This window comes from Callospermophilus lateralis, chromosome 16, assembly GCF_048772815.1.
Source record: "Callospermophilus lateralis isolate mCalLat2 chromosome 16, mCalLat2.hap1, whole genome shotgun sequence".
NCBI classification, from domain to species: Eukaryota; Metazoa; Chordata; class Mammalia; order Rodentia; family Sciuridae; genus Callospermophilus; species Callospermophilus lateralis.
In genome coordinates, this window is record NC_135320.1 from 17,632,254 (window position 1) to 17,648,675 (window position 16,422).

General features: G+C 37.7%; 1 protein-coding gene and 2 non-coding genes across 3 annotated transcripts in view; 1 reads left to right on the forward strand and 2 right to left on the reverse strand.

Moving 5' to 3' along the window:
• The window catches only part of Rgs20 (regulator of G protein signaling 20), a 64,330-nt gene extending 55,961 nt beyond the window's left edge, over positions 1–8,369 (forward strand). Inside the window, exons 4-6 of the mRNA XM_076835978.1 lie at positions 1,970–2,053; positions 5,581–5,815; positions 8,181–8,369. Of these exons, the coding sequence (XP_076692093.1) occupies positions 1,970–2,053; positions 5,581–5,815; positions 8,181–8,369 (508 nt within the window). The remainder of the gene's footprint in view (positions 1–1,969; positions 2,054–5,580; positions 5,816–8,180) is intronic.
• Positions 8,370–16,048: 7,679 nt separating this feature from the next.
• Positions 16,049–16,121, reverse strand: Trnaa-cgc (transfer RNA alanine (anticodon CGC)). Its single transcript has one exon. It is a non-coding gene; the product is annotated as a tRNA-Ala (tRNA).
• A 117-nt stretch (positions 16,122–16,238) lies between these two features.
• Trnaa-cgc (transfer RNA alanine (anticodon CGC)) lies at positions 16,239–16,311 on the reverse strand. The gene has a single exon. It is a non-coding gene; the product is annotated as a tRNA-Ala (tRNA).
• Between the last annotated feature and the right edge of the window lie 111 nt (positions 16,312–16,422).

Consider the following 16,422-nt stretch of genomic DNA (forward strand, 5'->3'; position numbering starts at 1 on the left):
ATACGCATCAGCAATTCCGCTCAAGAAAAAATGAAAATCTACCCAAGAGAAATGAAAGTGTATGGTCATACAAACTTGCACACGAATGTGCAACCCAAAAGTAGAAATAAGGCGAATGTCCATCCACTGTTGAATGGATAATAAATATTACATATTCATATAGTGTATTATTCAATCAGAAAAAGGAATGAAATACTGATGTAAGCTATGCATAACATGGATAAACCAGGAAAACATTACGTCAGTGAAAGATGCCAGCCACAGAAGATCACATATTGCATGATTCAGAATAAGCAAAAAGGGATAGACAGGAAGCAGTAAGTTATTAGTGTTTTTCTAGAGCTGCTGGAGAAGGGAGATATAGGTAATAAGGAGAGACTGCTAACAGTTGTGGGATTTCTTTTGGGGGGCATGAAAATGTTCTGGATAGTAATGATGATTGTGCAACCTTGTAGATATACTACTAAAAAGCTCTGAATTGTACTTTTTTTTTTTTTTTTTTTTGGTACCAGGGATTGAACCCAGGGGTGTTTAAAAAGTGAGCCACATCCCCAATCCTTTTTTTATAATTTATTTAGAGACAGGGTCTCGATGAGTTGCTTTTAGGACCTTGCTAAATTACTGAGGCTGCCTTTGAACTCACAATCCTCCTGCCTCAGTCTCCCAAGCCGTTGGGATTACAGGCATGTATAACCTCACCCAGCTGAATTGTACACTTTTAAGCATATCAATTTTATGGCATATAAATGACAGCATATACTAATAGCCCTCATGTGTACAAACAATAACTAGAAGGTAATACAGAAGTAAAAATTCCACTTACAATAATAACAAAATTATTTGGAATAAATTTAGAGAGATATGTACAAATTGTGTATAAGGAAACAAGCTCTCAAGACTGATACAAAATAAATTTTGATTGGTTTTCTCTCATATTTACATGTGCCCTACAAATAAATAAACCCTTCATTTTGACAAGAAACAAAGCATGAAAGACTTTGTTTTTGTTTTTTTGCTGCACTGGGGATAGAACTCAGGGGTGCTCTACCACTGAGCTACATCCCTACACCTTTTTAACTTTTATTTTGAAACAGGGTCTCGCTAAATTGCTAAGGCTAGCCTCTTGAACTTGTAAACCTCCTGCCTCTGCATCTGGAGTTGGATTACAGGCATGCTCTATCATGCCCGGCCAATATATACCTTTTTAAATGTGCAGAAAAGGAAATGAAAAATGAAAACATTTCTGACAACCTTTTTTTTTTTTTTACTATTTTCTAATGAACAAGTTTTATATGAAAAGTTATTCTAAATGTAATTGAGCATGATAATTTCTCTTTCTCAATTAGTATAGACTACAGTGGTATAAATAAATATAATTTATTTTTCTAATACTGCTAATAGTTTAGATCTTGAATGTTATCCAGAGGCCCAATGTTAAAGGCTTAGTTCCCAGGGAGGCACTACTGGAAAGTGATGGAACCCTTGAGAGGTGGGGCCTTGTGGGAAGTCCTTAGGTCACTGGGGCGTGTACCCTTTAAGCAGATAGTAGGATCTCAGCCTCTCCCTCTTCCTGTTTGATCCCTGGCTTATGCTGTCAGCCATTTTGCTATATCATGTACTCCCACCATGATGTGCACCCTTGCCACAGGCCCAAAATAATGGGGCTAACCACTCATGGATTCAAACCTTCAAAATTGTGAGCCAAAATAAAACTTTGCTCTCTGTAAGTGAATTATCTCTGGTATTTTGTTATAGTTGTGGAAATCTAATACACACAAATGTCTTCTTGTCATACTTTTGATTTTCTGAAGAAAGCAATCATGGCCATTTTGTTTTTCAAGGAAAGAAAATTCTATTTGAGAATCTGAAATTCCTTTTAAAATATTCGTTGGGAAAAAAAAACAACAACTTTTCTTTGGTGCAAATTGACCTTAATTAACATGTGGCTGACTGTTCCTATTTCTTGCAGCCTCACTGTTAGAAACCAAGAAGACCAGAGACTCACAAGAGCTTCCCATGAGCTCAGAACAGAACTTCCAACCTGCGAAGAAAGGTAAAATCTCATTTTTTTTTACTCACTAAACTCAGAAATACCAACCTTTTTCTTTTCCTTTTTGATTAAACAGAATACACACAATTTCTCTAACAATTTATTAACACCAAATCTCAAAGTGACATATTTTTTCCCAGAAGAACTCCTTTAAATTTACTGTGCCAATCACAGAAATAAAGCCATGCTTCTATACAAACTTTAAGGATGCAACTTTATTTTTATAAAATAAAAGACCATAATAAAACAACATACTTGATTTTCAGAAGAGTCAGTCTATTTTTTTCTTAATTATAAATTTATAGTAAATGGCCAAATAACTTTTAAAATTTAAGTATTTTGAAAATTGAAAAAAAAAATACACATCAATTGTTACCAAATTTATTTTTTTCTTTCTATATTATAAATTGATTTCCTTTCCCCATAATTATTTTTATACTTAAGTCTTAATCTTATGCCTTTATAATTACAGACATTAGGCAAATATTCTAAAAAGCATTGTTCAAATAGGTTTTATATTAAATTGCTTATTTTTGAGGGGGGAAAAAACCTTAGTAGTAGTTACTTATTTTTTTTCATTCTTTATCTTATTTGTTCTGTCCCAGAATTTTCAAAGTCTGGGAGACAATCTTAAGATCTTCCACAAAGTATGAGTCTGTTAAAAACAGCTGATGTCCTAGATCTCAGTGTATTGTGTTCCATGCCAAGCTTTGGGAACATTCACATCTGGAATAGAAATGCCTGCATCTGGTTCTGGCTCTGACTGTCCTGTGTAACCTTGGCACTTGACTTAAAAGCTACTATTTTTTTTTTTTTTTTTTTTTTTTTTGGTGCTAGGGGATCGAACCTACGGCCATTTTACTACTGAGCTACATCCCAGCACTTTTTATTTTTTGAGACAGCGTCTTGCTAAGTTGCTTAGGGCCTCATCAAGTTGCTGAGGCTGGTTTTGAACGTGAAATCCTCCTGTCATATCATATTACAGGTGTGTGCCACTGTTTCCAGCTTAGAAGCCACATTCTACCTCGGTTTCCTTATATGTGTAATGGGGATAATAATGGGGTTTTTTTGTAGCTAAGCCAATAAAGGGTTTTTGTGAATGTTGAAGAAAACAAGAACAGAGCCTGGCAAGAAACGAGCACTCAGTGCACGTTGGCTTTCCTTTATTCATAGCCAGTGAATAACATAAAGTGGCTCCTTGTCCATTTAATACCTTTTGCTTCTAGTTCCACTTAGACATTAGTATTATACTTACTTGCCTTTGCTCCACATATCTTGCCTATTGACTTGTTTTTAGCTTTTTGGTAAAAATAACATTATATCAAATTTGGCTTTTTTGGCCCAGTTTGCTTTTAGGGATTTGAATCCAATATCACTGTCAATTATTTTGATCTTTACTAATATGTTTAGTCTTTCAGCCCGTTCTGTGGTTGGCTTCTTGTGAAACCTCCTCATTGTTTCCTTTATTTTTTCTCCTTTTGCTATTAGAACTGTATTTTCTTTGCTTTTAAGTTCTTCATTGGTGGTGGGGGGCGGCTAAATGAGAATGAAGAAACTTTGGATTATGCAGAGGGAAATAAGGAGAGGGGAGGGGCTGTGGGGATGGGAAGGAAGGTGGAAGGAAACTGATACTATTGCCATATTATACATGTATGATTGTACTGGTATGACTCACCATGTACAGCCAGAGGAATGAGAAGTTGTGCTCCATTTGTGTACAGTGTGTCAAAATCTATTCTACTGTCATGTATAACTAATTAGAACAAATTAAAAAATTAAAAATAAATAAATAAAATTATGAGGAAAAACAGTTCTTCACTAGTATGGGACATATAATGGTCTCTCATTCTTTAAAACAATTCTACTATAAACTATATTTAACTTTTTCGAAATCATGTATTTCTTAAATTGACAAAAGAAAGATGTCTTGAATTCATATGTTTAAGGAACATAAGTACATACTTTAAACTTCTATAATGTAATAATTCTTCATAAAAATAATCCAGAATTTGTGTGTAGTTTAGTTAAAACTGTTATTTTAAAATTATGTCTTTTCTTTCAAAAAAAACTTTTCCAGAGTTATCATTATTTTTCTTCATATATCTAGTACTTTTTCATTTTGAAGAATTCATATGACTGTCATAAAAACAAAATCCAAACAATAAGATTTTTACCAGGTACAGTGGCATATGCCTATATTCCAGTGACCCAAGAGGTGGAGGTAGAAATATTACAAATTAGAGGCCAGCCTGGGCAATTTAGTGAGACCTGTTCTCAAAATGAAACATTTTTTTTTTTAAGGATTAAGGATGTAGCTCAATAGTAGAGTGCCCCTGAGTTCAATCTCCAGTATCATAGAAGAAGAAAAAAAGTTTTACAATAAAACATCAAATTTGTTTGGGAGTATAGCTCAGCAGTAGAGCACTTATCTAGTCTGTGGGAGGTTCAATTCCCAGTGACTAAATAAATAAAGAAAAAGAAAATAGCTCACGTCTGGGTGTGATGGTACCACACAGGTGATCCAAGCAACTTGGGAGGCTAAGGCAGAAGAATTGCAAATTCAAAGCCAGCCTCAGCAACTTAGTGAGACCCTGTCTCAAAATAAGAAAGAAAAAAGACTAGGGATGTGGCTCAGTGGTGAACCTCTCCTGGGTTCAATCCTTGGTACCCCCCTGCCATATAGCAGTTTCCTCCAGGATGGGGTGGGGAGAATAAGCACTCAGGGTAACAAATGTAACTTTTTGAACAATATTTCAATTCTTAAGGTAAATGGTGACATTCCTTCCTTGCTTACATTTGTATTATATAATATATATACATAATATATATATATATATATATATATATTTATATTTATATATTTATATTTCTTCTTCTTCTAGTGCTAGGGATTGAACCCAGGGCACTTTACCACTGAGTTATATCCCCTGCCATTTTTTTTGTTTTAGTTTTTTTAGTTTTTTTATTTTGAGACACAGTCTCACTAAATTATCCAGGTTGGCCTAGGGCTTGTGATACACCTGTTTCTATCTCCAGAGTTGCTGGGATCATAGGTATGTCCCTCTGAACCTAGCTGTTTTGCATATATTCTATTTTCTTTCTCACATATTACATAAAAAAACCAAAACACTATGAAGTAGACACTGCCCCATTGTTGTTCTGAAGATTAAGACTTAGTTCTCTTATAGAAAATTAGGAAGTTTGGGGTCAGGTGGTGATAGATTTTTCTTTGCTTCTATAATTTAAAAATATTACCAGCTATAAACAAATATAGTCTTAGTAGTTATTCTAGCAACTTGGTTTACAAGCACTTTGGCAGCAGCCATGCAATCCAGCTAGACATTGTCAAAGCACTGTACTTGTGTTTTTGCCAAAGGCTTAAGGAGGTGAGAACATCATTTCCCCTTCCTGAAAGTGCCAAAATTCATACACTTTCCATCATCAGAGAGGGAAAGAGGTTTCCAGTGATGAAATTGGAATTTACTACCAATAACAGCTCCCTTTCCACCTTTCTTTTGGCCTCCCCTAAGCCCAACTCCTACTCTGGAAGAAGTCAATGCCTGGGCTCAGTCATTCGACAACTTAATGGTCACTCCAGCAGGAAGAAATGCTTTCCGTGAATTTCTCCGAACAGAATTCAGTGAAGAAAATATGCTTTTCTGGATGGCTTGTGAGGAACTGAAAAAGGAAGCTAATAAAAACATTATCGAAGAGAAAGCAAGGATAATATATGAAGACTACATTTCTATTCTTTCTCCTAAAGAGGTTTGTACCCACAGAAAGGTCTTCTCCCAGGAGCCCTTGGTAAAATAAACCCCTTCCATATTGGGTCATGTTCGGTCATGCTCACCTTTGCACCGGATAACTACTCTGCCTCTGTTCATAGCATTTAAGTCCATTTGACTATGATCCCACTTATGTGTGCCAAGTGCCCCCTGAAATCTGTGAAATATTTTGTGGTGAGTGTGCTTCAAGCTTAGGAGACATGTGGAAAACAAGGGAGAGAATTGTCTCTCCACTGGGTGGTTGGTGAAGTCCTGTCTTGTAGGGAGTGATGTTTAAACCAAGATCTGAAGGATAAGTGGTCTTCATTGGATAGGGAAAAGGGTTATCCCAGACAGAAGGAACAAAAACAAGATAATTCTAGCTCCTTCCTTCTTTAAATCCCAAGTGGTTCAGAACAGATTTTGAAGAAAATAGTGAAATGGAGCTGGGAATTAGTGGAAGCATAGCATCATGGTCCTTAGAAGCTTAACCTTGGAACTGGTAACACTTGAACCTGGTCTTGAGCACACCAACAAGCCAGTGCACGGTAGAAAGCTGGAGTGTCAGGATGGAAGTTGCACTTCAGAAAGAGCTTCTTGGTCAAACCACTGGGCGTGGTTTGGAGAAGCACTGCACTAGCACCAGGTGACCATTCAGGAGGCTGCTACAGAAATCCAGCAGCAAACAGTGAACGACCTTCACAAGGGTTATATCAGAGAGAGAAGAGGTAGACAGATTGGAGTGTTAAAGAAGTAGGGGGCTGGGGATGTGGCTCAGTGGTAGAACACAGGCCTAGCATGTGGGTGGCGCTGGGTTTAATCCTCAGCACCACATATAAATAAATAAAATAAAGATATTGTGTTCAACTATAACTAAAAAGTATTAAAAAAAAAAAAAAAAAGTAGGATCAGCAGGACTTTGTGACTGACATAGAGCCAGGAGGGAACTGAAGGATAAGCAGGACTCTGAATTGGTTTGGGGGCAGTTCCATTCCCTCACTAGCCACACAAGGAGATCTAGAAGCTTTGGGAGTTGGCATTGAACATGTGGGGTTTGAGGTACCACTGGGGGTAGGCAAGAGGTGCTTACTAGGAGAAAGACGGTCATGTGCATACGGAAAGATGGGTCACCGGAGTCAAAACTGAAATGCATAGTTTAGCTAATCACATTTTCAATTTTATACTAATCACATACATTAATAAATATAAGTTGCTAGTGCAGAGATGATCCAGCTGAGGTTCTTTCCTTAGAAGATATGGGAGTTAACTGTCACAAATTTTGGCTTAAGCTCTTATTTTTGTGGTGTCCTATAGGAAGTCTGAACCCAGTAGTTTGCCCTGGTCTAGGACACAGTCTTGTCCAGCATGAGCAAAACACCATAGCATAATAGCTATCCTCTCCCAGGGGCTTAGTGGATTCCAAGCACTTTAAGTAAATTCTCATTAAATCCTCAGCAAAAATCTAGAAACTACCATCATCATCATTTCAGTGAATGAGATGAGCTCAACAGTAAGAACTTAATATGGACACAATGGAGTTCACCTTGCCCAAGACCCCACAATTAATCAGTGAAACCTCAAGCATCATTGGCCCTCAGGCCTTGTGATTTTAGCACGCGTACCTCACAAATGTGCCCATCTAGTCAGCCTAATAATTGTTCCCAGAAATCTGTGATAGTGTTTTAGCTGGGGAAAAGGCTAAAGCATGCAGATGTTAGCCTTCATGTTATGGGAAATTAGCAAGGGCTATGTCTGTGCTTGCTACCTTTCCTCCTACTTCCACAAAGGACACTGTACTCTCACTAGAAAGAAGCAATACAATATTGTGGTTTTTGAAAGCAGTATGATCCCCTCCAGCATTCGAGCTTGTGAGAAATAAAAGTTCTGGCTCTTACCCAGTTCTACTGAGTCAGAAACCCTGGGGGTGGCACCCAGCAAACTACTTAATAAGCCCTCTAGGGGCTGCTAATGTTGCTGAAAGTTAAAAACTCCCGTTCTTTGGGCTTTTAGGTTTTCTTTTGGCAGTTTGGATTTTTAGATGACTTTGTTTGGTTTGAAAGGGGCTTGGGGTTTTATTTTTCTCTGCAGGGGATTGGACCCAAGGGCAACTCTACCATTAAGCTAGATCCCCAGCCCTTTTTATTTTGAGACAGGGTCTCACTAAATTGCCCGGGCTAGCCTTGGGCTAGCCTTGAACTTTCGATCCTCCTACTTCAGCCTAATGAGTCTCTGGGATTACAGACATGTGCCACCACACCTGACTGGTTTGGGACTTTGAAAAGACAAAATGAGCTATGTGAATTGGGGGCAGATTTATAAAGAAATGTATCTAATAAAACTGTTTAAACAAATGTTTCTATTGACAGGTCAGCTTGGACTCTCGAGTCAGAGAAGTAATCAACAGAAATATGGTGGAGCCATCCCAACATATATTTGATGATGCTCAACTTCAGATTTACACCCTAATGCACAGAGACTCTTATCCTCGATTCATGAACTCTACTGTCTATAAGGATTTGCTTCAGTCCTTATCTGAGAAAACAGCTGAAGCATAGGAATTTTCAAATATATTTATTATAAAAAAATAAAGAAGTTCTGGACTACATCTAGCACAGGGAAGTAAGAGGTAGTGATGTCTTCAGCTGGGGTAATACTTGGGCTCATTTAATAACAGATGCTTCTTCCCTCTGGCAGATGGTTATATATTCACAATGTAAAGTACAGCCACCTTTAGAGATACCTTTGAGGAAAAAAAATGGAATATGGCTGTTTTAGAAAGATAGTATATTTACATTTACAATAACAGCAGCATGTTCCCAGTGGCAAAGGATTTGCTAAAAGATTCCATACTTCCTGGAGCATGAACATCCATCCATAGGAGCAAACTTTTGTTTTGCATGAGTTCAGTAGTAACTGATTACCCACAAAAGACATTCCAGTTGTTACTCAGATACCCTTTCCTTCCATCAAGCTTGGTCTGAATACTTCACTTACTAGTACCGTGATAGACCCAAATTCACATTTTATAAAGATGTAACCACTACCTGTAAAACTAATAATCCATTTTATCTTAGAGTATGTATGTATGTGGATACATACATGTGCATGTGTATCTATACATGGGTAATGTCAAAGCACTGTGCTTTTAACTGGATGAGTCCCAAATGTTTGGTAAAAGAAGCCGTGCTTAGAAAGTTCTTCTGTTGAAAAGAGTTACCATTATTTTATTATCATAATTTGCCAACCTAAAGAAATTCACAACTTAGTCATGTTCACAACGACCTTCAAGTAAATCTATTTCCATTTTTATTACTGAAAGAAATATGGGGCATTTTTACTCTAAAAAAATAAAGCACAAGAGTTTTATCTCAGTCTTTACTTTTTCATATATAAATATTTGGGATACATGCAACATATCTTTTAGCTCCCATATCTTTTAGTATTCTGTCTTTATATTCCCACTAGTTTTATCACAAATGGAATAACTTCAAAGCTTTAGGCAAATACATAGTTTGTAGCTCAACCATCCTGAAGAACTCCATGTCTACAATGAGTGGGCAAGACACAAAATCTAGGCTGGTTTTAGTAGTAGGTTAGAAATTGATTTGCAAGTGGCTCACACCATGCTTTAGCCCACACATGAGGTAGTTCTCCTGTTAATCTCCCTATCCAGCCCTTCAAACAGCCTGTCTTCACTATTCAAATTCAAGTCCCAAGCCTAAGCCCCTGTCCCTCATTTCTCAGTAAACCATCTCACCTCCTACTCTACTATGAAAATTGTGTCCCTAATCCTCCACTTCCTGTGTAACCTACAAAATATGTACAAATCAGCATCTATTCTTGCCTCCTTCAGTCTCATTTCAGAAAACGTGTTCTTACTTCCTTTTAAAAATGTCAATCCTAACCAGACATGGTGGCACACACCTGTAATCCCAACAGCTCGGGAGGCTGAGGCAGGGAGAAAGTGAGTTCAAAGCCAGCCTCAGCAAAAAGCAAGGCACTACACAACTCAGTGAGACCCTGTCTCTTTAAGTAAAATACAAAGTAAGGCTGGGGATGTGGCTCAGTGGTCAAGTGCCCCTGAGTTCAATCCCTGGTTCCCTCCTACAAAAAGAAGAGTCAATCCCTTGCACATGTTTTTGCTTCTGTATCTTCTCATCTCGTTTTTCACTAAGCAGAGTGTATCACTGTAATTAAGAAATAAACCCTGTCCTCTACTAGTTTATATCAGACAAGGAAACAGATTGTCAATGGCAACTGCAATGTGATATAGTTAAGTACAGTAAGGGGAAAAACAGCTATATAAGTGTTGCAGGGTTATAGAAAAATTTTGCAGAGGTGGTACCAAAGCTAAAACAGCAACAATGTGTATGTGCTAGTGGGGAAGGAGGTGAGGTTCCTGGTAGAAGGGAAGGTCTTCACAAATGAAGTGACCTCAACTAAGCCCAGTTATGGATATGGTGAGTATGAGGTAACTAAGACATAAAAAGACATTAAGAAATCAGCTGGGTGGAGGTAACTGGGTAGTCGAGATTCAGGGCTGGAGTATTGACTTGGGATTTCTCAGCATGTAAACAAATAAGATTTTCTGGAGAGACATAGCAAGAAGAAAGCTAAGGATAAATCCTAGCAAGGATGGATGGAGAAATGAGAATCCCAAAGGAGACTTAGAAGGATTCACCTCAATACAAGTAAGAAGGAAGTCAGGGACATGTAAAGCTGTGGCACTTGAATGAGACGTTTCAAGCAGAAGCTTCCATAAACTCCACTCTCATATTACTTATGGGGGTCCTATCTGTTATGTTAGGAGGCTGAGGGGGCAGTGAATAGCGGGGAACACTCCTAAAGCAACCACCCATTAGCTTTTTCACTTTTGTGTCCTCACCTTCACCTTGGCCTTTCCCCACACTGTAAGCATGCTCCATTTCTCAGCGAAGGACAAGCCTGCATTCTGTTTTAATTGTTGAGTCTCCTCCTTTTTCAGACTTTTCACCACTTGCTGCCTCCACCTCGTGCTAATCATGCTCAAACCAACTACCTACTCTAAGAATGGCTCTACCTACAAGTTTAAACCCCAACCCCACTATTTTCCTTTATATCAAGGGCCTCATCATCTCAATGAGTGCTCAGGTTCTTGACATCATAGACAATTCATGGCTGGAAACACTCCTTCCCTATCTTCTCAGGCTCTCTTCTACTTCTCCATATTCTGTCATTTTTATTTCTTTCCTCCCCAGGCAGGAGAGCAGGGCAGCTACAGGCTTGGGTCTAGAGCCAGACTTTCTGACTCCTCCATCCACTGTTGTGTGGTAATGGCTATACTTAGCCTTCCTGGGCCTGTTTCCTCATTAATAAAAATGGTGATAATAATTGGACCTGGTACTAAGCATTGCTATGAAGACTAAAACTAATGCATATTGGGCTGGGGTTGTGGCTCAGTGGTAGAACACTTGCCTAGCATATATGAGGCACTGGATTCAATTCTTAGCACTACATATAAATAAAATAAATAAATGTCCACTGACAATTAAAAAAATTTTTTAAACTAATGCATGTAAAATCCAGTATCAATGTTATTATTCCTTGTCCATTAAATGTGATGGCCCCTAAAGTCTGGACTTTAGCTTACTTTTCTTACTAATCTATATGCTCTCCCTTGGTTCTCATATCCCCTTTTCTCATTGTTTAAAATACTACCAGGTATACTAATGGCTATCAAATCAGAATCTGGTCTGTGCTTCCTATGGCTGCTGGCTTGACAGCTCCACTGGTATATCCCTCAGATGACTGAAACTCAGCCTGCCTTAACTTTGACTCATCTCCCCTTTGACTCTCCACCCTCCTGGCCCCTGCCTGTAATCCAGTCACCCAGCCAGTCGCCCAAGCTATTATCTGGGTGTTAACTTTGATTCTTCCCTGCCTTTATCCTACCAAATGCACTAAGACTTATCATGAATCTCAACATTTTTTGATATCTTATTCTTTCTTCTGACCCCATCAGATCTTACCTGCATCATTGCCAAAAAAGCCTAACTGGTTTGCCTCTTGCACCCCCACCTCAGCCCATTCAAAGTCATCTGTCAAATTGTTATCAGGTCACCTTTCTCACATACAAATCTGCTTGCCACTCTCTCCATTCTTTAAAATTTTTCAGTACAAATTGCCTACAGTACAAATATGGAGTTCTTGGTCTGGCATATGAGCTGTGAGATTACTAACCCTCCCCTCTTCCCAGCCCCAAGCCAGCCCCTCAAGTGTTAGATGCTAGACATCAGCCCTTCACAACTGTTTGTGAGAACTTGGTTCATACTTTCTACTGCCTCTTGCCTGGTCACTCTAAAACACCATGCTTCACCCAGTTAACTCTAACTGTTCCTTTAAGATTTACTTCACATTACCTCTTCCAGAAGCCTTCCTTACCCTGACCACTTAAGTCATACTCAACATGCTATGTTGAGGGCCATTCTTTAGTGTTCCAGGAATGTTTTATACAAATGAAATCACTACAAATCATGCTGATGTGTCTTTTCCACTAGATGGTAAGCTTCAAGGGCACTGAAAATAATTTTATCCATCATTTTAGCTTTAATATCAGCTTACAGCAGTATTCATAAAGGTTTGTAGAACTATAGAATTTCCCACAAAATAAAAACTACATTCCAAAAATTGTTTCACAATGTGTTATAAAAGATACCATTACCACCTACGCAACTACAGAACTCACTACTACTATTACTACTACTACTACTATGGACCAATTCAGTGGGTAAATCCCACTGTGTATGAATGAATCCCAAACTACCCCACAAATTCAATTCAATTCCAAGTTTTTGCTTCTAAGTAAAATTTAATAGGTGATTTTGCTGTATTTGGAAAAACATATATAAACAAATAGAAATTCCAAATGGCTTACATATCTAACAGCTTTTAAAATAAAAACACATTAAGCCTGGGGTGGTGGTGCATGCCTCTAATCCCAGTGGCTCGGGAGACTCAGGCAGGAGGATTGTGAGTTCAAAGCCAGCATCAGCAACTTAGTGAGGTGCTAAGAAACTCACTGAGACCCTGTCTCTAAATAAAAATATAAAATAGGGCTGGAGATGTGGCTCAGTGGTTGAATGCTCCTGAGTCCAGTCCCTGGTACCCCGCCCCCCAGGAAAAAAAAGAAAAGCACATTAAGACTATTGGAAGACAATATAGACAATATTTTTATAACCTCAGATGAAAAATATTTTCCTAAGCAAAACATAAAATGTAGAATCCAGAAAATACTGGTAATTTGATTATATAAAAAAGTTAAAACATAAACCTCAGCCTCTATAACAATCTAAAAATTACTATGGAGAATTTATTAGTGTGCCTACAACTTAAGATATAACTCTGTAGACAAAAAAGAAAAGGCATAATAAAAGATAATTAATAGTTGGGCATGGCTGCACAAACTTGTAATCCCAGTGACTCAGGAAGCTGAAGCAGGAGAATCCCAAGTTCAAGGCCAGCTTTAGTATCTTAGTAAGACCCTGTCTCAAAATAGAAAGAACTGGGAATGTAGCTCAGTGGTAAGGTGCCCTTGGGTTCAATCCCCAGTACAAAAATAAATAAATAAATAAAAATAACAGAGAAATTAACTGATTAATAAATAAGACAGGCATAATAAATATAAAAAGATAAAAAGCACAATTTAAAATTTTGAAATGACAGTGGTTACTATTTCTACCCTAGATTTGCAAAAATCAAGAAAGTTAATGGTATCCATTATTAGCAATGTCAGAAAATGGGAACTTATACCCAGTTGGCAAGCAGATAGTCTGGTGTGATTTTTTTGGAAAATAATGCGTCAATATATGTCATTTTTGATGTACTATCCACTAGCTAAACAATTATACTTCTAGCAAAACGTAAGTTGTAAACAGAATAAAGATAAGGATATTACTTATAACATTGTTTATGGTAATAAAGTCTACTCCATAGGAGGATAGTTGAGAAGAGAATGGAGTATATACACATGGATTTCTCTCCAGTTAAATGAATGAGATACATATGGGTTGACAGATAAGGATTCTAAGATAAACTGTTGAGAAAAAACAAGTTACAGGATATGCATATGTCCCCATTTATATTAATAATGGTCATTCCAAACACATTCCCCTCACTGACTGAGGTAGGTATTAAGTGCTTTATACATTATTGTTTAGTCCTACCTCAAAGTCCTATTGGCTAAAATGGTGTTGCTTTATAGACTAGGCAGAGGGCTGGCATACCCTCCTCAATCTCATATCTAATAAGTGGTATAAATAGGTTTGAATCTGAACAGATCATAAGCCCACTCTGTAATGCCAGTTTCCTAGGAAAGAAGATTATGTAGTGGTAATCAAGTGGACACGTACACACACACACACACACACACACACACACACAAATACACAAAATGAGGCTTTTTTTTTTTTCCTATTAGAAATTTTGAACTTGAAGCTAAACCACCTAAGCTTTCTTTCCTGAGATGTGTAATCAAAAACTTCAATGCTGTGGTATAAGCTCAGTGACAATATACACAAGAATACCTTGGTTCAATCCCCAGCAACAACAAAAATTTTCAGTGGTGAATTGTCTAAGCCGGATAAAATACAGCAGTCACCAAATAGCTTTTCCTGAATAATGCCCAACTTAACCTCATGGAGAGATCAAACTAGCCTTCATATTACAGCACACCCACTTAAAATAACGATTCCAGAGGAATATGCTAAAAAGGCAAGCAATTAACTCAAATATTATTTTTTAAAAAAATCCTAAGAGTTCAATTTGATTAGTCTAGGAATGGGAAGTCTGGTTTTTATGGTTGTTTGGTTTTGGTCCTAAGGTGGAACTTAGGGATGATTTACCACTAAATGATATCCAATCTTTTTTTTTTTTTTAAGATAGGGTCTCAATAATTTGCTGAAGATGGCCTCAAACTTGTGATCCTCCTGTCTTAGTCTCCCAAGATCCTGGGATTATAGTATGCACCACCATGTCCAGCTTGGAAAGTCTGAAATTTTATCTATTTAAACAATACAGAGGGGAAAACTTGCTATCAGTTCCTTTTCTTACCATGCAGTAATTCTGACTCTTCTCACTTAAATAAATCCTGCCCTACTAACTACTGCCTTTCATTATTGTCTGTGGATTTTATTTTTTAAATTTGCAAGACAAGAACCATGAAAGAAATTGGTAAATTGGAGAAACCAGTTTCATAACAAATTCTGATTTTATTTTTGGCCCCCAAGAAAGGGCACTTTGGAAGGTCATCTGCCAACACCACCACAGACCTCTCTCTGGATTTCCCTGATAAGTAAGGTGCCCAAACAAAATAGCCTTACACATGGAATCCAAAACCAAACTCCCCTTCTACTGGGGGCCATTAAACAGGAATCTCTGTAGAAAGACCCTGACTGCTGTCCCCTTTTAATCCTCTTTCAGCCTAAAGCAGCCAGAGTGATCATCACCCCTTTCCTATAAAGGCAGTTAAAGGCACTTCTTCAAAACAGGGAAATAAGTAAGGATAGTTAATGGTCAGCCAATCAGGGTAATGGGCCTCAATGAGATTAACCTGTAGAAAAATCCAAATATCCCAGCAACTCCTTTGTCCTAAAACTGCGCAGGAAAACAGATTTGGGGGTAGAACCAAATAAAGATCACAGTAAAGTTCAAACTCAAAGGCTAAAGGACACACAGCCAATTGGAGGGTCACGGACAAGTGATCTGCCATAACACTTTTCCAGTAACTCTTAGCAAGGGTTTTGATCACTGCCCCTACCCAAAAGCTATAAGAGCCCCCACATCTACTACATTTAAGTGGAAAACTGGCTCTCAGTTCCCCTCTTGCCTTATGGAAGTTATCTTTTATTCTCACTTAAATAAATCCTCCTCCATTCACTCTTGAAAATGAATAAATAAACATACAGAGGTTTTAATGGTCTTACAGACATGCTTTGACTGAAGTTTGTTTTATTTTGAAGAGAATTAGGACTGTCATTTTAAGGAGAAGGATGAACTTTTTACAGGAGTTCCATGGGGACAAGGAAATGACCCAGAGAAAATACACAAAAGGAAAACAAAGGAATAAAAAGTAAGTTACTATACACCATCAGTAAAACACAAAGGGAGATATCAACACAGGAAAGAGACAAAAGAGCTTGAAGATAAAAAAACAATGAATAAGACTCTACGAATAATTACTTTTTTTTTTTTTTTTTTTTGGTGGTGCTGGGGATTGAACCCAGGGCCTTGTGCATGCGAGGCAAGCACTTTACCAACTAAGCTATATCCCCAGCCCAATAATTACTTTTAAGTGTAAACGGATAACACAGGAAAGAGACAAAAGAGCTTGAAGATAAAAAAACAATGAATAAGACTCTACGAATAATTACTTTTTTTTTTTTTTTTTTTGGTGGTGCTGGGGATTGAACCCAGGGCCTTGTGCATGCGAGGCAAGCACTTTACCAACTAAGCTATATCCCCAGCCCAATAATTACTTTTAAGTGTAAACGGATTAAACTTCCTAATCAAGAGACACAAAGTGGCTTACTAAATTAAAAAAAAAAAGATCCAACAATACACTGTATATAAGAC